The following is a 19,854-nucleotide window of genomic DNA, read 5'->3' on the forward strand; positions in this document are numbered from 1 at the left end:
ACACTATATAATTCAAGATGTGTGACATTAAATACTTACAATACCTTTCAAGTGCCTAACAAAACGAAGTGGAAGGGATCCTCAGTCCTGCTTTTCACCTGATTTTCATGGAACAGGTAGATATGCAGTAACAGCACTAAGCTTGTAGTGGGATATGCATGCTCTGTGCATCATTCCACTTGTGTGGGACCAGTGATCTCAGTTACAACAGACTCTCCGCCAGCAGAAAGTGTCAAATTCGCTGACTTCTCAGCATAGCAAGTGAGAAACCACAAGGCTTTTAAATACTGCATTTAACAACATGATACATACAGTCCAAGACAGCAAATCTGGGTTATATCTGGACCATTTTCTCTCTCGCTATTGCTCTGCCCTTGTGCATATACCTCACTAACACGTGCTTGATTGCTTAACTTCTAGAAAAGTCAGCATGTAACACCACAGGTTCTGTTTTCTGCTCACATGACAGAGACATTTCTCTTCTGAATATTGCAGCCCTTTCTATTATGTCTTTTGGCTTTTTTTCCTCAAAACGTTGCTACTGAAAGCAAAACAAAACAAATACCCATCTCATCATGTAAGAGATATGCCCAGTCAAATATTTTCACTGACTTCCAGCTAGTCATTCCAATGCATCATATTAAAAATTGCTTGTGATTCGTAGGTTAAGCAAGAGATAATCACTTCTAAGAGACATAAGAGGCATTTTTTCACTAGTGTATGTTTGAACTCCATAGCAATCCATGAGTGGAATGTGAAGTAGCATGACTTGATGGCTGATATGCTATTCTTTTCTTGTAACAGAATGCTTCTGGTTTTCAAACAGGACTCGGAGGAACCAAGTACATCTCCTTTGAAGAACGGCAGTGGCACAATGATTGCTTTAACTGTAAGAAGTGCTCTCTCTCATTAGTGGGTCGTGGCTTCCTCACGGAAAGGGATGACATCCTTTGCCCTGAATGTGGAAAGGATATTTAAAGCTCAAAATTAAAGGTAGGGAGAGGAGAAGAAAGCCAGCCGCGCTTGCAGTATAGAGTCTGAAATCCACGGCTGTTTGGAACCAGCTTTGCCACTCTCTCTTTAGCTGTACTATTAACATTATTTAACCTTCTTCTTCAAACTCTCCAAACCTTTGGGGAAAACAATTCCAAAATCTCTAGAAGCAGTGTTGGCATTTAAGACTTCTACAAGCTAACCAAAACTAATGCAAAACCTGAGATATAAAACCATTTGGGTGTTATTGCCATAACATACTCTTTTTTTTTTTTTCCTTCCACTAAATATTCCAGTTACAAGCAAGTGATATAGTTCAAGGATTACAATGGCCATGCAAAAGACATTCATAGATGGATACTCATAGTGAAACCCTCAGCCCACTGAAATAAATGGCAAACCCCATTTGATTTCAATAAGGCTGTGGTCTCGCCTCAGTGTTCTTGAGCTACATGCCTCGTGTGCTGTCAAGTGTGTAGAAAGACTGCGAATGTAGAGGGTGTTTCAATGTACAAGGATTTGTGCCACGCCATACAGAGATAATGACAAAACAGCTGAAGTGGGAGCACTTCGTAACAGGCACATATTTTATTGCATGACTAGCTGATCATTGTGTGAAGTTCAAGTTCTGATTGACAGTGTCAGTATTAGTCGACATTACACTGCACATTGTATTTTTCAAAATAAAACCATTTAAAACAAAATTGTGGTTGTGGTTTAATTGTATTTACATAGTAGATATTTACAAATAAAATGCTTTCACAGTCTGAAGAAACATGACAGAAGAGCCATACAAACACAATCCTTTTCGCACCCAGTCATTATGAAACTATGGAGTTCAGACAATCCTCAGATGGTCCCTGCTGATATAACATAGTCTTCTACTAACTGAAATCAGTGGGAAAATAATCAGCAAAACCAAACAACTATGTGAAAATACTGAATTGAGTGCAGCTGATAAAAATGTGTTCATAGGTTCTAAACTCAAAACCAAAATATTGTTCTTCACAGCAAGCACAGAGATCAAGACAACTAAGACATTTATCTTTGCAAAAGTCTGAAGCTCAAGTTTTATACAAGGGCATGCTTTAATTTTGTTCTGTATTGCAATATGTAATACCTTCTGCTCTAGCACCATTTCTGCTATGTTTCCTGCAAAGGCAACTGTCAACAACAACACACGGGCAGGACAATGAAACCAAGACGAAACAATCCAAAGGAAGATAACTCTCTTCCCAAAGCAAACTTCAAGAAATATGGCCATGTTATACAATGTATGATCCTGGTACACCCTCCATATGGGTTGTATCTAGCAAAAGGAGGAAAGTAGTATGTCACACTTCCAACAGGAATCTTCAGATGTGGAAAGACTAATTAGGAACACAATTATTCTGTGTGTAACTGGGTAGGGAAAGTTTGCTCCTAGTTCCCGCCACCACTCTTGAATTTGTCTCCTTTTGTGCCAAGTGTAAATGCTCACAGCTCACTCCTCTCTTCGTAATTCAACCAGCCGAATAGATGCATCAGATCAGATTTGGTTTACTCTACACACCATTTGAGGAAGTTGGCCAGCTGACATTTTTAAGTACACACCACACTAATCTGATCTCACTGAATGACTAAACTCTATCCTTTGGTGACTTCATTCTGTGTTGAAGACTGTAGTAAAGAATAGCCATAAAAATCCCTCTCATATGCACACCTCCCATAAGAGGGTAAGCACCTCACTCTCTCCGAGGTCTGGCAATCCCCCAGCACACTGCAGCTCTGCTCTAGTATGTTGCTGAGAGAAGAAGGGTAAGAGTAAGGTAGTAAGGGCAGCACAGCTTGTGCCTTGTCCCCCCAAGTGCTACAACACACAGCGAAACAGTCCCAGCTTTGGGGAAAGGTAGGCGAAATGTGACAAGGTTGGAAAGCACACCAGCCTGAAAACAAGCCTGTTACCATGCAATAGCACCATGCTATTATTCCACTACAGTTCTGCAGAACACCCCTTAACACATACATGCTCCTAGCAACTGTAACTACAACAAAATACAGCCTAGACTCCAAACCACTGCCCAGAAGCCACCCACAAAACAGACTCCTACCACACTGTTATGCTAGTGCAAGGACCAGCACTTCACATGGTACTAACTGCTGCTAAAACTCCAAAGTAGCTACTGAGTTTTTTTACCCTGTAAACTTTTTCTTAAGTTCTAATCACTTCAAGTCTGCTAAAACATAACTGTATAAAATGAACAAGTTTAATTAAATCACAAAAACAAGTCAGTGCTACTTTGTTTGCTTTTAATTGAATTTATTTAAATAGGATAAGGCTACTTAAAAGACAACTCTTTACATACAAAATGTACATTACGTTAAAGTTTGCTGTACTCAAGTACAAAAAACTGCACAAGTGTTTAGTAAAAGGGAAACCGCACACAATATTTCAAAACACACATTCTTACCATTTTACAGCATTTGAGAAGTGCCTTTTATTTCCTAACTGTGAATGGAGAACTTCTGTCAGTAATAAATGAAGCTACAGCTTTTGTTTTCAATATTAACTAATGTTAAAAATTTAAACAAGCTTTCAGATGTCTACTGACAGCTTCTTTCAGTGGGTTAACTAAGTGGATTCAGAAGTTGATTCTTTTTTTGTTTTACTAACTTTGGAAGCATTATTATTATGTACTATCCATATCCAAAATGGATCTAAATCGGCTCCACTCTGAGCCACTGAGATTTAATAAAGGTTCCAACAACTTAACTGGATTTCTGCCTTATAAGGCACCACCAATAATCCAGATGAAACACCAAGTTTCACAGAAAACTAACATCTGTCTTAAACTGTAGAAGGAAGGGAAAACAGGTGGGGTTTTGCCTCTTTTTTTTTTTAATAAAAAAAAGAGTGCAATCACATATGCTAATGCTCCCAAGGTACTACTTTGTCTTCCTATCCCTGTCCCTCTTCAACTGTTAGTAAGTTGAGAAAGCACTGACCTGCATTCCACAGGTTTTCCTGATATTTTATAGCATGATTGTAACCAGGAAAACAAAAAATTTCGCTGCATCGGCATATTTTTACACTTACGCATGTATAAAATATGCCTGTGTATTTAGGAGAACATGGCACTAATCCATTCACTACTTCCTCTCAAAGATTCACATCAGTCTAAAAACATACTTCCATCTGTGCATTTCTTCTTTCACATTTCAATAAGAGAAACTTCAATTTGAAGTAATGCTGTTAAACTAGTTCATCTCTTATTACCAACCTAACTGGCACTGTGAATTCCACACTCCTGTTCCGCACAATGAAAAGGAAAAAAATTTGTATCAGGCTAGCTTATCAGCAGAATGGTCAGTTTTCTCATCTAAATGAATTATCTTTTTAAAGCCAAGAAAGCTCTTGGGATCACTCTGAATCTCAATAGCTATTTTAACTATTTAACCAGAAGTGGAACAAAACTGAATCTTACTTGAAACAAAAAAATTATATATGTGTGAATTGCAGTGACATGCAGGAGATGAACTATAATAATCTTGAAAACTGAAAGTGGGGGGTTTAGTAGATCGCAATATTACCACCTTTAAAAGAAGTAATGAACTACTTGGTGTTCAAGAGTGGACACTCTTAAGGTGACTGGTGGTAATGACTCCAGCTTTACAACAGAGAACTTTTAAACTTGTTAAAACTTCACAGCAATCTGAATCCCTGTAAGGTTTAAAAAGAATTGTACTTAAAACAGTTTAAATATGACTTATCTGTTTGAAAATATGGAAGTAACATTTACGTTTTAAGCACCATTAGCTACTTCATGGCCATGTAACATGCTGGATCTTCTTCTTTGCTTCTGTAGGCTTTAGGTCATTCTGGAACACACAAAAATATATAAGTATTCTTAGATATACTGCACAAATAGAAGCTTGTAATTAACCTGCCAGAGTAAAATATAGTATTGCCTACTGTTGTACTCAGCTGTATGCTATTACAACAGCTTTCTATTGCCATCTTGTGGAAAAAGCTAAACATAACAGAACTTCCCTAGAGAAGATAAAAAATACAGCAAATGAATTTAAATACCTACAAATCACATGTAAGCCTTTTGTTTTTTCTTAATCCTAAAATTAGTTATGCAAAAACAACTTTCAATTATGCAACTTAGAAACAGGTACATACAGAAATTTCAAAATGTACTTCTAAAGTTATTTCAACAACTATTTTAAGGAGGCAATCTGAAACAGCATTGTATAAGAAAAAAAAAACCCAAACAAACATCTAGGATACTAATTTACTTCTGTAAAATGGTAAAAATCTTAGAAAAACGGAAGAAAAAGTTGGTCTTTCTTTGTAGTAACCTGTACAAAAAAGTGAAATAACTGTCAAAACCTCAGATGAACTTATCTTTCAAGCCCCACCCCAAGAAACCGGGGAGGAGTAGGGGGGTGGAAATCAAGCAAGCCCGAAGTAAAACAAAGGCAGATTGAAGTGGTGAAATAATTACCTTTCATTATCTAAAATAAGAAAAAAAAAATAAACAAACTGAGAAATTAGAGCTTTAATAGTTCACACAAGCAGAATAAAGACAGGTATAAACATTTCCAAGAACATTCTGCAACACGCTGGTTTGGGGAGCACAATCCAGAGAAGAGTTTCAGTGTTATCTGCAGCAATACTGTAGACTGCAACCACTGAAAGGTTTAAGGGAACTAGACCCAAAGATCAGAGGGATAGTTCTGTGCTATTCAGCATGAGAACTTCAGTTTTTCTTGGAAGTCAGAGAACAGCCACTTGCTTGAAAAGGCAATTGTCATTACTGTCCTTATACTAATATCAGGCTTTACACTCTACAGCCACCTGCCAAGTATATTGATTCTTCCTGGCTGCGTCATTTACTATTCAACACACTTTTTAATTTCAGACAGTAACACCCATACATCACACTTGCTTAACTTCAAACATGTCTGATGAACTTTAACTGAACTTACTGGTATTAATGAACAAAAACTGTGGCTAAGGTAGAAAGTCAAATGCCAGAGGTCACAGCTTCTGAGTGTCAGTGATACAGTGTCACTTAGAAGTGTTCATCACTGTGTCTACAAAACATTTAAATTAAATATAAAGAAGCTGTGAGATGTATACTTAACAAGTTTCAAAAGCTCTATAGGTTCAGATCTGACTAATACATTGAAGAGCTCTAAATTACTGGAGTTCATAATACTGGCAGTAGGAAATATATCTCCGCAGCATAAATCTGATTCAGGGCCTCAGCCATGATTCTTGTAAAAGCTGCTAAAGCTGTCTTTCAGAACAGCCACGTGTTTAGGTGCTCATATTTAAAAGAAGTCTGATGGAAGAGCAAGGATATCACCTGCACTCTTTCATGAAATGTTTTTTTTTTTTTAAAAAAGAGATTAATAGAAAGCATTTCATGAGGTAATCTTGAGAAAATGAAAGTTAGGAAAACTTTAATCAATGTAATTGTACACTGCATATCTAAAGCTCCCCCTGCAGTTCAACTGAGAACAGATATTTCCATTTCTTCATTTGAAGCCCAGACTTATTTCAGATCACAGAATGTTAGGGATTGGGAGGGACCTCAAAAGATCATCTAGTCCAACCTCACAGCTGGAGCAGGAACACCTAGATGAGGTTACACAAGAGTGTGTCCAGGTGGGTTTTGAATGTCTCCAGAGAAGGAGACTCCACAACCTCCCTGGGCAGCCTGTTCCAGTGCTCTGGCACCCTCACTGAGAAGAAGTTCCTTCTCAGATTTAAGTGGAACCTCCTGTGTTCCAGTTTGCCCCCTGACCTATCATTGGTTGTCACCAAAAAGAGCCTGGCTTCATCCTCATGACACTCAACCTTTACGTATTTATAAACATTAATGAGGTCACCCCTCAGTCTCCTCTTCTCCAAACTAAAGAGACCCAGCTCCCTCAGCCTCTCCTCATAAGGGAGGTGCTCCACTCCCTTGATCATCTTTGTAGCTCTGTGCTGTGCAGTTCCCTGTCCTTCTTGAACTGAGGGGCCCAGAACTGGACACAATATTCCAGATGCGGTATCACCAGGGCAGAGTAGAATGGGAGGAGAACCTCTCTCGACCTACTAACCACCCCACTTCTAATACACCCCAGGATGCCATTGGCCTTCCTGGCCACAGGGACACAGTGCTGGTTCACAGTCAACCTGCTGTCCACCAGGACCCCAGGTCCCTTTCTGCTACGCTGCTCTCTAACAGGTCATTCCCCAACTTATACTGGAACCTGGGGTTGTTCCTGTCCAGATTCAAGACTCTGCACTTGCCCTTGTTATATTTCATTACATTTTTCCCTGCGCAACTCTCCAGCCTCTCCAGGTCTCACTGAATGGCAGCACAGCTGTTGATGAATATATTGAATAGTACTGGTCCCAGTACCGATGCCTGAGAGACTCCACCAGATACAGGCCTCCAACTAGACTCTGTCCCATTGACCACGACCCTCTGGCTTCTTTCCTTCAGCCAGTTCCCAGTCCACCTCACTACCCAATCGTCCAGTCCACACTTCCTCAGTTTAGCTGCAAGGATGCTGTGGAATTATATTCCAGTGGACATTCCAGTGGAAACATGACAATTCCTTAATCTGTATCATGAGGTAATACAACATAAATAAGACTTATCCCTACCTCGCAACACATTTTAAAGAGATGGCCCATTGCTCTTCACTTACTGACAAGCCCTTAAAGGCTAATCGCACCTTCATCAAAAATAACCACTGTTCTACCTTTTTCTCCAGCTGCCACCTACATTCAGCACTGTTACCTACATTTTCAAATATATGCCCTATTGAAATCATATATCCTGCCTTAGCTCTTCTCTCATCACTCTCATCAGCCTCATTCTGCCCCCACCTGTAGCCTAGTTCTCTACAGAAAATTAGCTTTCTGTTGAATCTAACTTGCAGAAAGAAGCTGACTATTTACCTTGATGGTTAACAGCTCTTCTACTTCAGAGGAGTGCCCTTTTGTTCAAGATCTCAGCATGTCACTCATAGTCTTACAGAAGCCCAGGTACCTGATTAAGGTCACCATGGCTCAAAATGAGCACTTGACCTTTGGTCTCTCACTTCAACTAGCATGGTTTGTTATGGTTTCTCATTCAGACCCACAACCTAGGCAGCTCTCCAGATTTTCACATCCAGTTCCTTCCTCTAGCTTGCCAACTCCTGTATGAGATTTAAAACAGATGGTGTTCCTCCTATAAGGATATATTCTACAGTTCTCAGTGTCTCTTTTCAGTTCCTGTAACATCTCTTCCTTCATTTTGACAAATGAAAGCTTGTCCTACTCAACCATTCAAGTGTGACTGTAACAAATGCTATCATTCAATTCTTTTCTTCCCTACTACAGAAAACAGACCACTTGTCCTCTCTTTAAGGCGGTTTGTGTTGTTCTATAATGCCTGTTCTCTCTCTTTCAGACCTACCAGTAGGACTATTTTGTTTGTGTTTTATTTGACTACTACCAGCACCACCTTAAGTATTACCTCCCTACTCATTTTAAAATTACCTGCGTGTTTTCTACAAAGCTGCCTCTCTCATACACAAATTTCCCATGGACAAGTACAAAGTACTTCATTTCTTCCCTTCTGATCTTTCTCAAACCAGCTACTCTTTTGCTTGTTTCTAAATTAAGACTCTATTATTATTCCGAAATAATCCTGAAAACCCTTATGGGGTCTACCTTTGGCTCCTGCAACTTTCGATTAAAATATAACCTGCAAAACAAGATGCTGAATGTACATACCGGCAAATCAGATTCTTCTTTTGGAACAGCTCTCTTTAACTTCACAACAGTAGTTCCCGCTACTGGAGACAAAGGGTACACCTTCAGACTAGACAACATACTGCTGTTAGTCTTTGAAATATTGTTCTGCTTAGCCTCGTTATTCCTCATACCCAGCTTAGCGTCCTCTGATAAAGTGGAGGCTGAAATATATGTTGATGCATTTGAAGGAACTGACAATCTTCTAACAGTGTTGGTGGTGCTTCCAGCTGGAGGAGGTTTTAGGCGATCAGCAGCTCCATTCTCTGTCTTCTTCACCTTTATGCTCGTACTTGTTGAATTGCCATCAAACACAATTAATGGCCGTTTCCTTAAGCCTTCTGCTGTTGTAACACTGAAAATACAAATCGTAAGATTCTCAGAAACATAAGCTAAATGATCCAAAACCAGTATATCCAAAACACACTGTTTCTCAGCAAAGAGGGTTGTGTGAAGAACTTTCTAGGCAGACAATGACAGTTGTATGATCACGGACTGTATGCTTATACCATTGTAGCTATTTCAGATTAACTAAAAAGATAATAGCTGTTAAGTATCTCAAAAAGAAAATATTTGAGAAAGTGTGTGCCACCTTACCTACAAGAACAGAATCTAACATGCTGATGCTTTCAATCATGTTAAGATAGTCTAAAAGACTATTAGACAAGGAACAAAACCATTAAGCAAAAAAAGCACACCTGTTTTTGAAATAAGCTGTCCTTGAACAGGAATCCCAAGTTGATTTAATGACTATATTTTTAATAGTTTGTGCCTTTAAGCCTATGTGCAGTCAAAACTGGCCAATTTAGTAACAGCTGAATCATGAAAAAGGAATACAATCAAGCTACAGTATTATCAGAAAACATCCTGACTCCCAAAAAACAAAGCACAAAGTTACCATAGCTCACTGTACATTAGAGTTTTAGAAAAGCACTGCTCAAGAATGACAAAGAGAAGGTGCTTGAAAAGATCATATTTAACCAAAAAAAAAACCCCAAAAAAAACACAAACAAAAAGACCCCACCATTAATTTATACAATATTCTTGCTTAGAAACCAGTTTTCAGTACAGACTATTTAATCATCTCATACTAAAAAGAGGAATAAAAGTTGAACTATAGTGTTTTCAACAATGAAATATAGTAATTAATTTGCAATTAACAAATTGGCTAATATTCACGTTGCATATCTCAACACTCTTCAATGTAAGCCACAAGCAGAGACTTGATTCATTTGACTTGGAAAAACATTAGGTTACTAGTGGTTGATAAACGTATTAAGAAATTACACATTGCTTACACAATTTCTCTCAAGATGGGTTTCCTCAATAAAAATTAAAGGAGTCACAATTTAAGAGCTCATACAGCAAGAGAAAGTTCAGCTCTTACTCAGATTTGCTTTGACATTACTATCTGCTCACAACAACATATGTCACATAATCCTCCTCTTTTTCTATTCATTGGGTTCCCAGAATAGATAGAGACAAAGAGAGACCTTCAATTCATTTGGGACTTGTTTGTCAAGAGATCGGACACAACCCTTTGGCTCATATCTACAGTAGATGCAGTTTGGAGGAGAAATTCTACAAACTGAGACTAGGTTCCAGGAGTGTTCAGCCACACACACTGTTTCAGCTAAATACTATTGAAACAACAGTAGTTTTTAACACATCCATTCAATTAAGTATAATTACACTCAAAAAGCCTAAAAAACTGACACACTTCAAAATTAAAACATGATACTTTTTGATCACTTTGGCTTTATCCAATAATTTATTCAACACTCCCAACAAGGAACTCCCAACAAGGAACACGGTCCCCTTTTTGAAAAGATAGTTTACAAACTATGAGAAAGAAAAGATTGTATACCTATTTTCAGTTACCTTCTTTAACATAATTAGTCAGATTTTCCTATGGAGTTAGCTGATTCGTTGTTGTTGGTTGTTTTTTGTTGTTGTTATTTTGGTTTGTTGTTGTTGTTTTGTTTGGTTGGTTTTGTTTTTAAAATTCAGCTTTGTGAAGACTAGCAAGTCTGGAACTAACTGCAATCCTAGGAGGATTGTTATCTATTATAAACTGAATTTTAGAATTATACCACTTGTACAAATGACTACAGGCTACAATACAGATAATATTCCCAGAGAAATCTTTGGGAAAGATCCAAAAGACATTTGGATGCTGTACCATCAAGAATTAATCTAATTTTTACATACATGGCTCACAGAAGAACACAGAACCTCGGGTGTAACATTCACTTTCTTTATATATAAAGTACAGGCAGGTTAAAAGCTTCAGAGTAGGACCCATGTTAGCCAGCACTCTTCTAAGGGAGGACACCGACATGATCCCATTCTGGATCATTCTACAGTTCTCAGTGTCTCTTTTCAGTTCCTGTAACATCCCTTCCTTCATTTTGACAAATGAAAGCTTGTCCTACTCAACCACCCAAGTGTGACTGTAACAAATGCTATCATTCAATTCTTTTCTTCCCTACTACAGAAAACAGACCACTTGTCCTCTCTTTAAGGCGGTTGTTATCCCATTCTGGGATCATGACCCCTCCTGTGGAGCACTCTGTGAAACCTAGATTTCCATGCACATCTCCTTCATTCTAGCCACACTTTGGGCTGGGCTGGACAGAAGGCATGCTCTAATCGTGCTGTTTACTTTGTAGAGCATGATAAAGAATGCGAGATTTACTAGAGGAAGCAAAACCTTCTCTACACCAGCAATCCAGGTTTCTACTGTTTCACGTGATTACTCAGTCAGGATGGCCTTTGAGCAACTCCCAATTATGAGGCCAATTTAATTAAAAGTGCTCCCATTCTTGTCTAGCTTAGCTGGTACTTAGGTAGCACCCTAAAACCAGAAAGAAATGCAGATTTTAGCTCCTACCCCTTGATTATCCTTAATATTTGCCTGTTATTAAAACAGACAGGTGACCACCTCTTCTGTGAATGTCTGAAACTGGTCGGAAGTACCATGTTTTATTAAAACAGACAGGTGACCACCTCTTCTGTGAATGTCTGAAACTGGTCGGAAGTACCATGTTTTCCCCTGACCTCAATATTATCAGCACATTCACAGTTTTCAGGGGATGCCGAAGCAGCCTCTTGGGTGACTGCGGAGAAACAATGAACTCTACCAAGGCCACAGCTCTGAGCACACACAGCCACAGTGCTCCTGGAGACTGAGAGTCTGCAGGTGAGAGTCTTCAGACAGCATGGCACTTCAGAAACTACATATATGTTCTGAGATACATATCATCCTCTTTCTTTCAGTGGGCATGACAATCTTACAGATCTACAAAATTAACTGTCCCTGAGGACAAATATTTTCTGAAATGTTTAAGGTTGGATAGACTGCATTTGTTTTTATTTGGTACGATTATCTGCAAGCTCAAATATTCAACAATAAGAGTGTATAAACCGTAATCTGTGATCTCAGATATTTGCTTGTATTATTGAGGTTTAACACATTACTGCAGCTCAGCTGATATCCAGCAAGTTCTTTAGGGTACACCATCAAACACCAATGGTAAAACTAAATATGATATTCAACACTGACTTTTAAATTTCAATGTGTTTTTACCTCCTATCTGTAACTACTAGCAGGATGCAAACACACACCGAGCTGTGCTGATCAAGTCTCCAAGCCCCATATTAATTTCAGTGCACACTGTAAAAGCCATGCTTTCCACAGAGGAACTCATCAGAAGACTCTTGTTGTCCATTCAATGCATCAGTTTATCTGAGTTATAAACCAAACTAACAGCACACTTAGATCCCATCTCTGACTCGCACATAACTCGCCGTCTCACAATACCTAGGAATTTTGTTTTGTTTTTAAAAACAATAAGGCCAAGTTATCCCTCCTCATCTGTACAAAGGCATTATGCCAGTTCTTAAGTGGTACACGCAAGTATGAGGAAAAGTGTAATATTTTAACACCCCAAAAGATGATTGATCTTCCTTGACTCTTCCCATCAATATACTAAAACTAGAAGATTTCTCTGTGCAACTTCTACTTACTGAAAGTACTGCAAGTCTTTTTCTCCCATTTCTCTAGGGTCAGTAATACTAGCAGTAAAAGATTAACTTTTCTAGACAGCATTTTGCCAGCATATTTGTTAAGTATAAAAGATGTAATACCAGTAAAAGCAGTAACTGCTGGAAAACCTTAAAACTGTCAGCAACAGAGCAAAAGACTAAGCCCAGCATGCTAGATTGTAAGAGCAACCAGTAAAGAAAAGCAGATTGGCAGATTAAATATATTTCCTCGTACTTACTATTTTGCCAGCAAATACTAGATAGTTTTAACCATTATTGAATTTTAGTATACCAAAATAAGAGCCCCTAGACTTATTCTACATATACACTTTGGATGAAGCCATTCTGCTACCTAAAAATTAACATTGCCACCTCCTCTCAGAAACATTCACCCTGCTATCTTTTTTTCTTTGATAAAAAAAAATGTTTGCACATATTTCAGCACACCAACAGTTTGTTATTCAAACACTAACCTCATGCTTTCATCTTGAAGTTGCAAGTTGTAAATAAACTGAGGTATTATAACCTTTTATGCACAGGGAAAAAAAAAAAAAGTAAATGACATAAGACAATTCAGTGTCCTGGTCACTGCTAAAAATTTTAAAAATTTACAACCAAAAAAGAAAGAATAAAGTACAGAATTTGTTTAGCTCTTCCAAGTCAGAAATGATCAGGGGGCTGAAACCCCTCTGCTGTGGGGGCAGGCTGAGAGAGCTGGGTTTGTTCAGCCTGGAGAAGGTTCCAGGGAGACCTTATTGTGGTCTTTAACTACTGAAAGGGAGCTTCTAAGAAAAGATGGGGACAGAGTTTTTAGCTAAGACTGTAGTGATAGGACAAGGGTTAACAGTTTTAAACTTGAAGAGGGGAGATTCAGACTAGATACAAGGAAGAACTTTTTTACAGTGAGGGTGGAGAAACACTTGGAACAGTTTGCCCAGAGAGGTGGTAGATGTCCCTGCTCAGTGCAGGGGGGTTGGACCAGATGACCTTTGAAGGTCCCTTCCAACCCAAACCATCCTGCTATTCTATTAAAAGCAGCACTATAAGCTAGATACCATTAACATTTGGATGACAAAAAAATACTATCTTCCCCTTTTTCCTATTCTTGCTTCTAATGCAGGACAAAGCATTCTCTGTAAACTGTTACCATGTCCAAAAGCTGTAGAAGTTTCATTAATCAGGCAAACAAAGATTAAACTAAATGCATCATCCTAAATTCTCCAAGCCTAGTGCAATAAAAGCTAAATTACCTTTCATTATCACTTTTCAACTCATTTTGCTGTCTTTTCTTTTCCATCATTTTCCCCCATCTACTTTTTGGTAAGTCACGCTGAGGCAGGGGAATGGCATGTTGAATATAGAGATCAGTGAGACCATCTTTGTCCATCTTCACATCATTTTCTACTACTATATTTTTCTGTGGGGAACAGAGAAAAAAGTTATTATTATGACAAATTCAATGCACAAACATCTTAGTGGCATAGTTCCTTTTTTCAAAAGCTACTTTAGTGTACTGGGCATAAATGACAGGGTTTCAGAAGTGAGGGGGCTGCAGGGGTGACTGGTATGGAGAGGCCATGAGCTGCCCTCTGCCAATGACAGCTTGGTCTCCTGCCTTCCTACTGTCAACTTTGGTTGTTTTCTGTGTGGACTAGACTCAGTCTCTCCCTTCAGTGAGGCAAAGGGAAATGCGGGATGTTTGGGTCACTGCAATGGTTTCTTTTTCCACCACCTATAAGCGCCATCTCTTCACATATCTCCTGCCCCTAATGACTGCTGCTCTTGGCTAACTACACTTGAGCACAGGTGCCATGAGCTCCTCTGTTTTAAATTGTGGTGTGTGAAGGGCTGTTTACATCAGTGTCAGAAACAGCTGGATCCAGCTGCAACCAGTACTGGGCACTTCATCACCTTTGCCTGCACAGATCAACTCTGCAGGCCGCCATCCAAAGCCCTGCAATTTTTCCCAATTAAAATAGTAGCAAAAAAAAGGAAAAAGTTAGACAGACAAACTGTTGATGACTGATGTTTTCATGCAATCTTAAACACATTTCCCTAAATTTTTATAAAGGCTTCCTAAGTACCTGTTAAGGGCAATACAATCACTGGAAACTGCAAGAGGGCTGTGAAAAAACAGTCTGTGTAGGCACCTGGAGATAAGAGTTTCCCTGCGGTTTAATCAGATTCACAGAATGTTAGGGATTGGATGGGACCGCAAAAGATCATCTAGTCCAATCCCCCTGCCAGAGCAGGAACACCCAGATGAGGTTAGAGAGGAAGGTGTACAGGCAGGTTTTGAATGTCTCCAGAGAAAGAAACTCCACAACCTCCTCAGGTAGGCTGTTCCAGTGCTCTGGCACCCTCAGTGAGAAGAAGTTTCTTCTCAAATTTAAGTGGAACCTCCTGTCTTCCAGTTTGCACCCACTACCCCTTGTCTTATTATGGGCTGCCACCAAGAGCCTGGCTCCACCCTCGTAACACTCACCCTTTACATATTTATAAACATTAATGAGGTCACCCCTCAGTCTCCTCTTGTCCAAGCTAAAGAGACCCAGCTCCCTCAGCCTTTTCTCGTAATCATCTTTCCTCCCTTAATCATCTTCGTGTGTCTGTGCTGGACTCTCTCAAGCAGTTCCGTCCTTCCTGAACTGAGGGGTAAAAAATAAGCGGAGAAACAAGCACGGGAGGTCTAAGGCACAGGGGACCCACACCGAAGCAGCAGGGCCGCAGGCCCGGGACAACGTCCTTTCCCGCCGAGCAGGGCAGGCCCCGCACCTCCCCCCAGCCCCACCTCAGGGCCCACCGCCCCAGGGCCGAGCTGGCTTCCCGGGCCACACCTGCTCCAGGGTGAGCAACAGGAACTCCTCCGAGAGCAGCTCCGGGTGCAGCAGCAGCTCCGAATCGGGGCGTCCGGACCCGCGCTCCTCCGCGCTGCCGCAAACCCCACCCCTTCCCCGCGCCGCCATCTTCGACCCCCAGCGGCCGCTTTCCGGCCTCCCACAATGCCACGCGGAGCGGGGGGAGGCGGGGCTCGCGCGGGAAGTGACGCAAAGCGCGTGACGTCACGCTGTCCAAGGGGAAAAGCGAAACCTATTTTATGGTGTTTTGCTGCAGCTCCGCCAGGTATCGTATGGAAGCACAGAGCCCTTGTGCTGCTACGCGCGGGGAGCTTCGCCACCTCACCGAACGGGGTCTAAAGTTTCGACCCTGAAAAGCCAAATGACGCCCCATGATCTGCAATAACGGAAGTTGCTTTATAATTCCAAGGTAAAGTGACTTCCTGCTCGTTTGAGTTAGTAATCTGCTTACGTGTTTAAAAGCAGGATAAGGAATTACAAATGATTATGTTAGTAAATTAAACATGTTGTCCTTAGAACGTAAAATTGTAATTTGAAGCGCCCGGTGCATTTTACACAATCAAGAGGCGCAGGCAGCAATGTAACACGAGTGATGTAACAAAAATACACGCGCACAGAACAAGTCGCATATATATGCCTATGTACCATTACTGCTATATATATATATAGCACTTCTAAGAATATGTATTCAAATTTTGAGTATTTAAAAATAATTTAAGTGTATAAGTAAGCAACATAATAACATTTCATCTCATCATAGAATGTCCTGAGTTGGAAGTGACCCACAAGGATCATTGAGTCCAACTCCTGTTCCTGCATATGACAACCCCACAGGTCACACTGATACCAAAAAGTCAGCAAAAAGACTCCTTAACACTGTTTCAAAACTGTTAAAGAGCAGGCACTTTTATTGCAGCATGCTGGATGCTTGGAGGATCATTCCTGTAATCAAGTGTGCATGTGATTTGCACTTCTTGGTATTGATTACATATACCTATTGCATATTAATTTGTTTCTACTGCTTAGTTAATTCATTAAACATTATTTACATAAGCCTGCCCTTTGCCAGCAGTCTGTCTTTGGTATTCCAGTCTTCATCCGGGTCTCTAGTGGTCCCCAGTGGTCCTTGCAGCCTGGTAGCCACCCTGGTGTTGGCTTCTTGACCTAATTTCTTGAGCATGCATATTGCCGTTTTGTGCTACTGCTCAGCAAAAGTCATGTAGCTCTTTCTTCATTTAGTGGAACATTCCGCTTTCCCAGCTTGCAAGCCAAGAACATCCTGCTTTGCATCATGTCCAGTCTCGATAGAGCTATTGTTTCTCTATTAGGTTTTGGTTACATTATGCCTAGTCTTGCTACATTAGGCCTAGGGGTTTCTAAAATATTTTTTGTTCCTCTTATCAACACCATGCATCTGAGAGCATTGACCAATTGTTGCTTGAACACTGTCAGGCTTGGGGCCGTGACACCTCCCTGGGGAGCCTGTTCCAGTGCTCCACCACCCTCTGGGGGAAGAACATTTTCCTATTGTCCAACCTAAACCTGCCTGACACGTCTTATTGCTATTCCCTTGGGTTCTGTCACTGGTCACCAGAGAGAAGAGATCCACACCTGCCCCTCCTCCTCCCCTTGTGAGGAAGCTGTAGCTGCCATGAAGTCTCCCTTCAGTCTCCTCCAGGCTGAACAAACCTAATGGCTTTAGCTGCTCCCCATATGGTTTCCCCAACAGTATTTCCTATGGTGTCCTCACACCTGCCCTCCGGCAGAGTATGCCATTTGTTTCCTTATGTTCCCTCCCTTCCCCTCCTCCCCAGCCACCCACAGCTGCTGTTATTTCTGGATTTCTCTTGAAAGAGCCGCTTTTCCCGCCTGTGTTTATCCTCTGTACCTCAGGGTCAGACCTGCTCTGTAACTACCATCTGTAACACTGCCGCACCAGTTAGAAATAATTAACGGCTCTCTTTGGTCCTGCTGGGGTCACACGCAGTGGATGTTGTGTGCACTGCGGGGCCGGACCCTCCTCTCTGCAGGGGTACGGGTTGGATGCACCCCACGATGTTCAGCCTGCTTGTCTGGCAGCAGCACTGGGTCAGTGAGAGCCCAGTGGCTCCCAGGGCAGCACAAGGCCCTGATTACCCCTCATAGAATCACAGAATGCCAGGGATTGGAAAGGATCTCAAAAGGGCATCTAGTCCAATCCCCCTGCTGGAGCAGGAGCACCTAGATGAGGTTACACAGGAATGTGTCCAGGGGGTTTTGAATGTCTCCAGAGGAGACTCCACAACCTCCCTGGGCAGCCTGTTCCAGTGTCTGTCACCCTCACTGAGAAGTTTCTTCTCATATTTAAGTGGAACCTCTTGTGTTCCAGTTTGCACCCATTGCCCCTTGTCCTACCATCAGTTGTCACCAAGAAGAGCCTGGCTCCATCCTTGTGACTCTCACCCTTTACATATTTATAAACAGTAATGAGGTCACCTCTCAGTCTCCTCCAAGCTAAAGAGACCCAGCTCCCTCAGCCTTTCCTCATAAGGGAGATGCTCCACTCCCTTACTCACCTCCGTTTCTCCCACTTCGTGGAGGCGGAGCCCGGAGCCGCCCCGCCCACCGCCGGCCGCCGCCGCAAGCCCGCCTCCAGCGCGCGCCCGCCCCGCCCACCTCCCGCCCCACCCCCAACGCGCGGGCTTCGGGGAGCCTCCCCGCCCAGGCCGTTGACACTGGGACTACGGGCGCCACTCCCCCACGTGACCGGAAGAGCCCTGGCCCCTCTCTGTTGAGGCGACGCTGGCGCAGGGCGGGGCTTGTCTCCCACCGGAAGCGGCGCGTCTCCCCCGCCCACCGGCGGACCCCCGCGCGCCGCGAGGCCTGGGTGCTGACAGCGCGGCCTGAGGCGGCGCCCGGCCCAGCCGCCGGCAGTGCACCGCAAGGCCTCGAAGCGGCGGGCCCCGTTCTCGGTGTGGCCGCGGCGGCGCCTGGCGCTGGCAGGTGCTGGGGGAAGGCGAGCGGGTGGGGAGGTTTCGTCTCCTGCCGGGTTGGTGGGTGCCGGGGTGGTGCGGGGGCCGCGTCGCCGGTCGCTGCGGGGCCTGGTTTGCGCCGCCCGCTCGAGCTGCGGGCGTGTGAGGGGACAGGGGTGAAGCGAGCGGCGCCGCTCGTGCCCCCGCGCGGCGCAGGGTGCGCGCGCTGCCCGGGGCGAGCGCGCCCGCCCCCTGGGCTGCACCTGGGGTCTGTGGGATCGTGCCCGAAGGTTAATTAGGGTTTGCACGCAGTTAATTGCACAGGGTGTAGGAGTATGTGTACGTGAGAGAGCGGCGGGCACGGTGCTGGCTTTCAGGGCAGCAGCAAACAAAATTTAAGTGCAAAGCGAGGTGTTACTGAAGTGGGAAGCGGGGGAGTGCTGCTTTCCAGTTCTTAGCGGAAGTGAGTGTGTGCAGGGTTATTCATGCATTTAAGAAAATACAGCTTAGTGGACTGATAATCTGCCTGTTGATTATTTTTTAACAGTAAACATCCGCATTGTGTTGTTTTCCAGAGTTGTGAACCTCTAAAAAGTGGCACACTGACTTCTATTTGTAACTCTGGGACGGCCTCTTGCTCTTTAAAGGAACAGCGTGTTCTGCAGAACCTTGATAATTTGCAGTGCACATAGGCCCTTCAGATCTTATAAATGAGAAGAAAATAAATGTAAAAAAGAAAAATAGTCACATGCAGATTATGTGTGTTGAGATTTATTGTTCTTAAAAGCATTTTTTTCACAGCTTTTTTTTCTAGTATGAATTTTTAATTTTTTTTCTGACCAGAGTTATGTAGAACTATGTTATTTTTTGTTCTGCTCAGGGATTGTGCATCTATTTTGATTTCTCTTTTACTTTTCATCTAATTTCATTTAATAAGCCTTTTGGAGGTTTTTAATACATCTTGGTCAAGAGCAAAATTCTGTAGTTCTCCCAATGGCATATATTAACATTTTACATTGGGTTACAGGAATGGGAAGTTGTTGACAGCTTCAGGTATGAAAGCTGCCTAATCTCTCGAGAAGGTAGTTTATCACTTTAGGCTACACACAGGCTCTCAAAAATGGTTGGGGTTTTTTTGACAGTCAACAGCTGGGCAGCTCTCTCTAACTTGATGTGCTATGTGTCTTTTGATGATGTTGGAGGATAACACAGCCAT

At 42.0% G+C, this 19,854-nt stretch overlaps 3 protein-coding genes across 15 annotated transcripts in view; 2 read left to right on the plus strand and 1 right to left on the minus strand.

Annotated features, from left to right (window-relative positions):
* Positions 1-1,697, plus strand: part of FHL2 (four and a half LIM domains 2) — an 83,899-nt gene extending 82,202 nt beyond the window's left edge. For 11 of the 12 annotated variants that reach the window (XM_021292074.2, XM_005505842.4, XM_065060279.1 and 8 more), the window contains one exon: positions 827-1,697. In XM_021292074.2, coding sequence (XP_021147749.1) covers positions 827-978 — 152 coding nt within the window. In that variant the 3' untranslated portion in view covers positions 979-1,697. Of the gene's footprint in view, positions 1-804 lie in introns of all 12 variants that reach the window. The other variant, XM_065060303.1, reaches the window with a different exon arrangement.
* A 1,574-nt stretch (positions 1,698-3,271) lies between these two features.
* On the minus strand, positions 3,272-15,855 carry C1H2orf49 (chromosome 1 C2orf49 homolog). The gene is made up of 4 exons (XM_005505847.3): positions 15,667-15,855; positions 14,080-14,246; positions 8,765-9,137; positions 3,272-4,851 (listed from the first exon to the last, which is right to left on the minus strand). The coding sequence occupies exons 1-4, from the start codon at positions 15,793-15,795 to the stop codon at positions 4,795-4,797; spliced, it is 726 nt and encodes a 241-aa protein (XP_005505904.2). The 5' UTR covers positions 15,796-15,855; the 3' UTR covers positions 3,272-4,794.
* Positions 15,856-15,901: 46 nt separating this feature from the next.
* The window catches only part of TGFBRAP1 (transforming growth factor beta receptor associated protein 1), a 40,078-nt gene continuing 36,125 nt past the window's right edge, over positions 15,902-19,854 (plus strand). Inside the window, exon 1 of one of the 2 annotated variants that reach the window (XM_065060240.1) lies at positions 15,902-16,096. The gene's annotated coding sequence lies outside the window, so the exon portion shown is untranslated. Of the gene's footprint in view, positions 16,097-18,405; positions 18,670-19,854 lie in introns of those variants that run through there. The other variant, XM_065060230.1, reaches the window with a different exon arrangement.

Source organism: Columba livia, chromosome 1 (genome assembly GCF_036013475.1).
Source record: "Columba livia isolate bColLiv1 breed racing homer chromosome 1, bColLiv1.pat.W.v2, whole genome shotgun sequence".
NCBI lineage: Eukaryota > Metazoa > Chordata > Aves > Columbiformes > Columbidae > Columba > Columba livia.

Coding starts and splice junctions, on each gene's coding strand:
- C1H2orf49 (XM_005505847.3), bottom strand. CDS start 15,795: ATGGCGGCGCGGGGAAGGGGTGGGGTTTGCGGCAGCGCGGAGGAGCGC. Junction 14,247..15,666: donor TGTTGCTCACCCTGGAGCAG/GTGTGGCCCGGG, acceptor TGTTCCCCACAG/AAAAATATAGTAGTAGAAAA. Junction 9,138..14,079: donor TTGAAAAGTGATAATGAAAG/GTAATTTAGCTT, acceptor TTGTATTTTCAG/TGTTACAACAGCAGAAGGCT.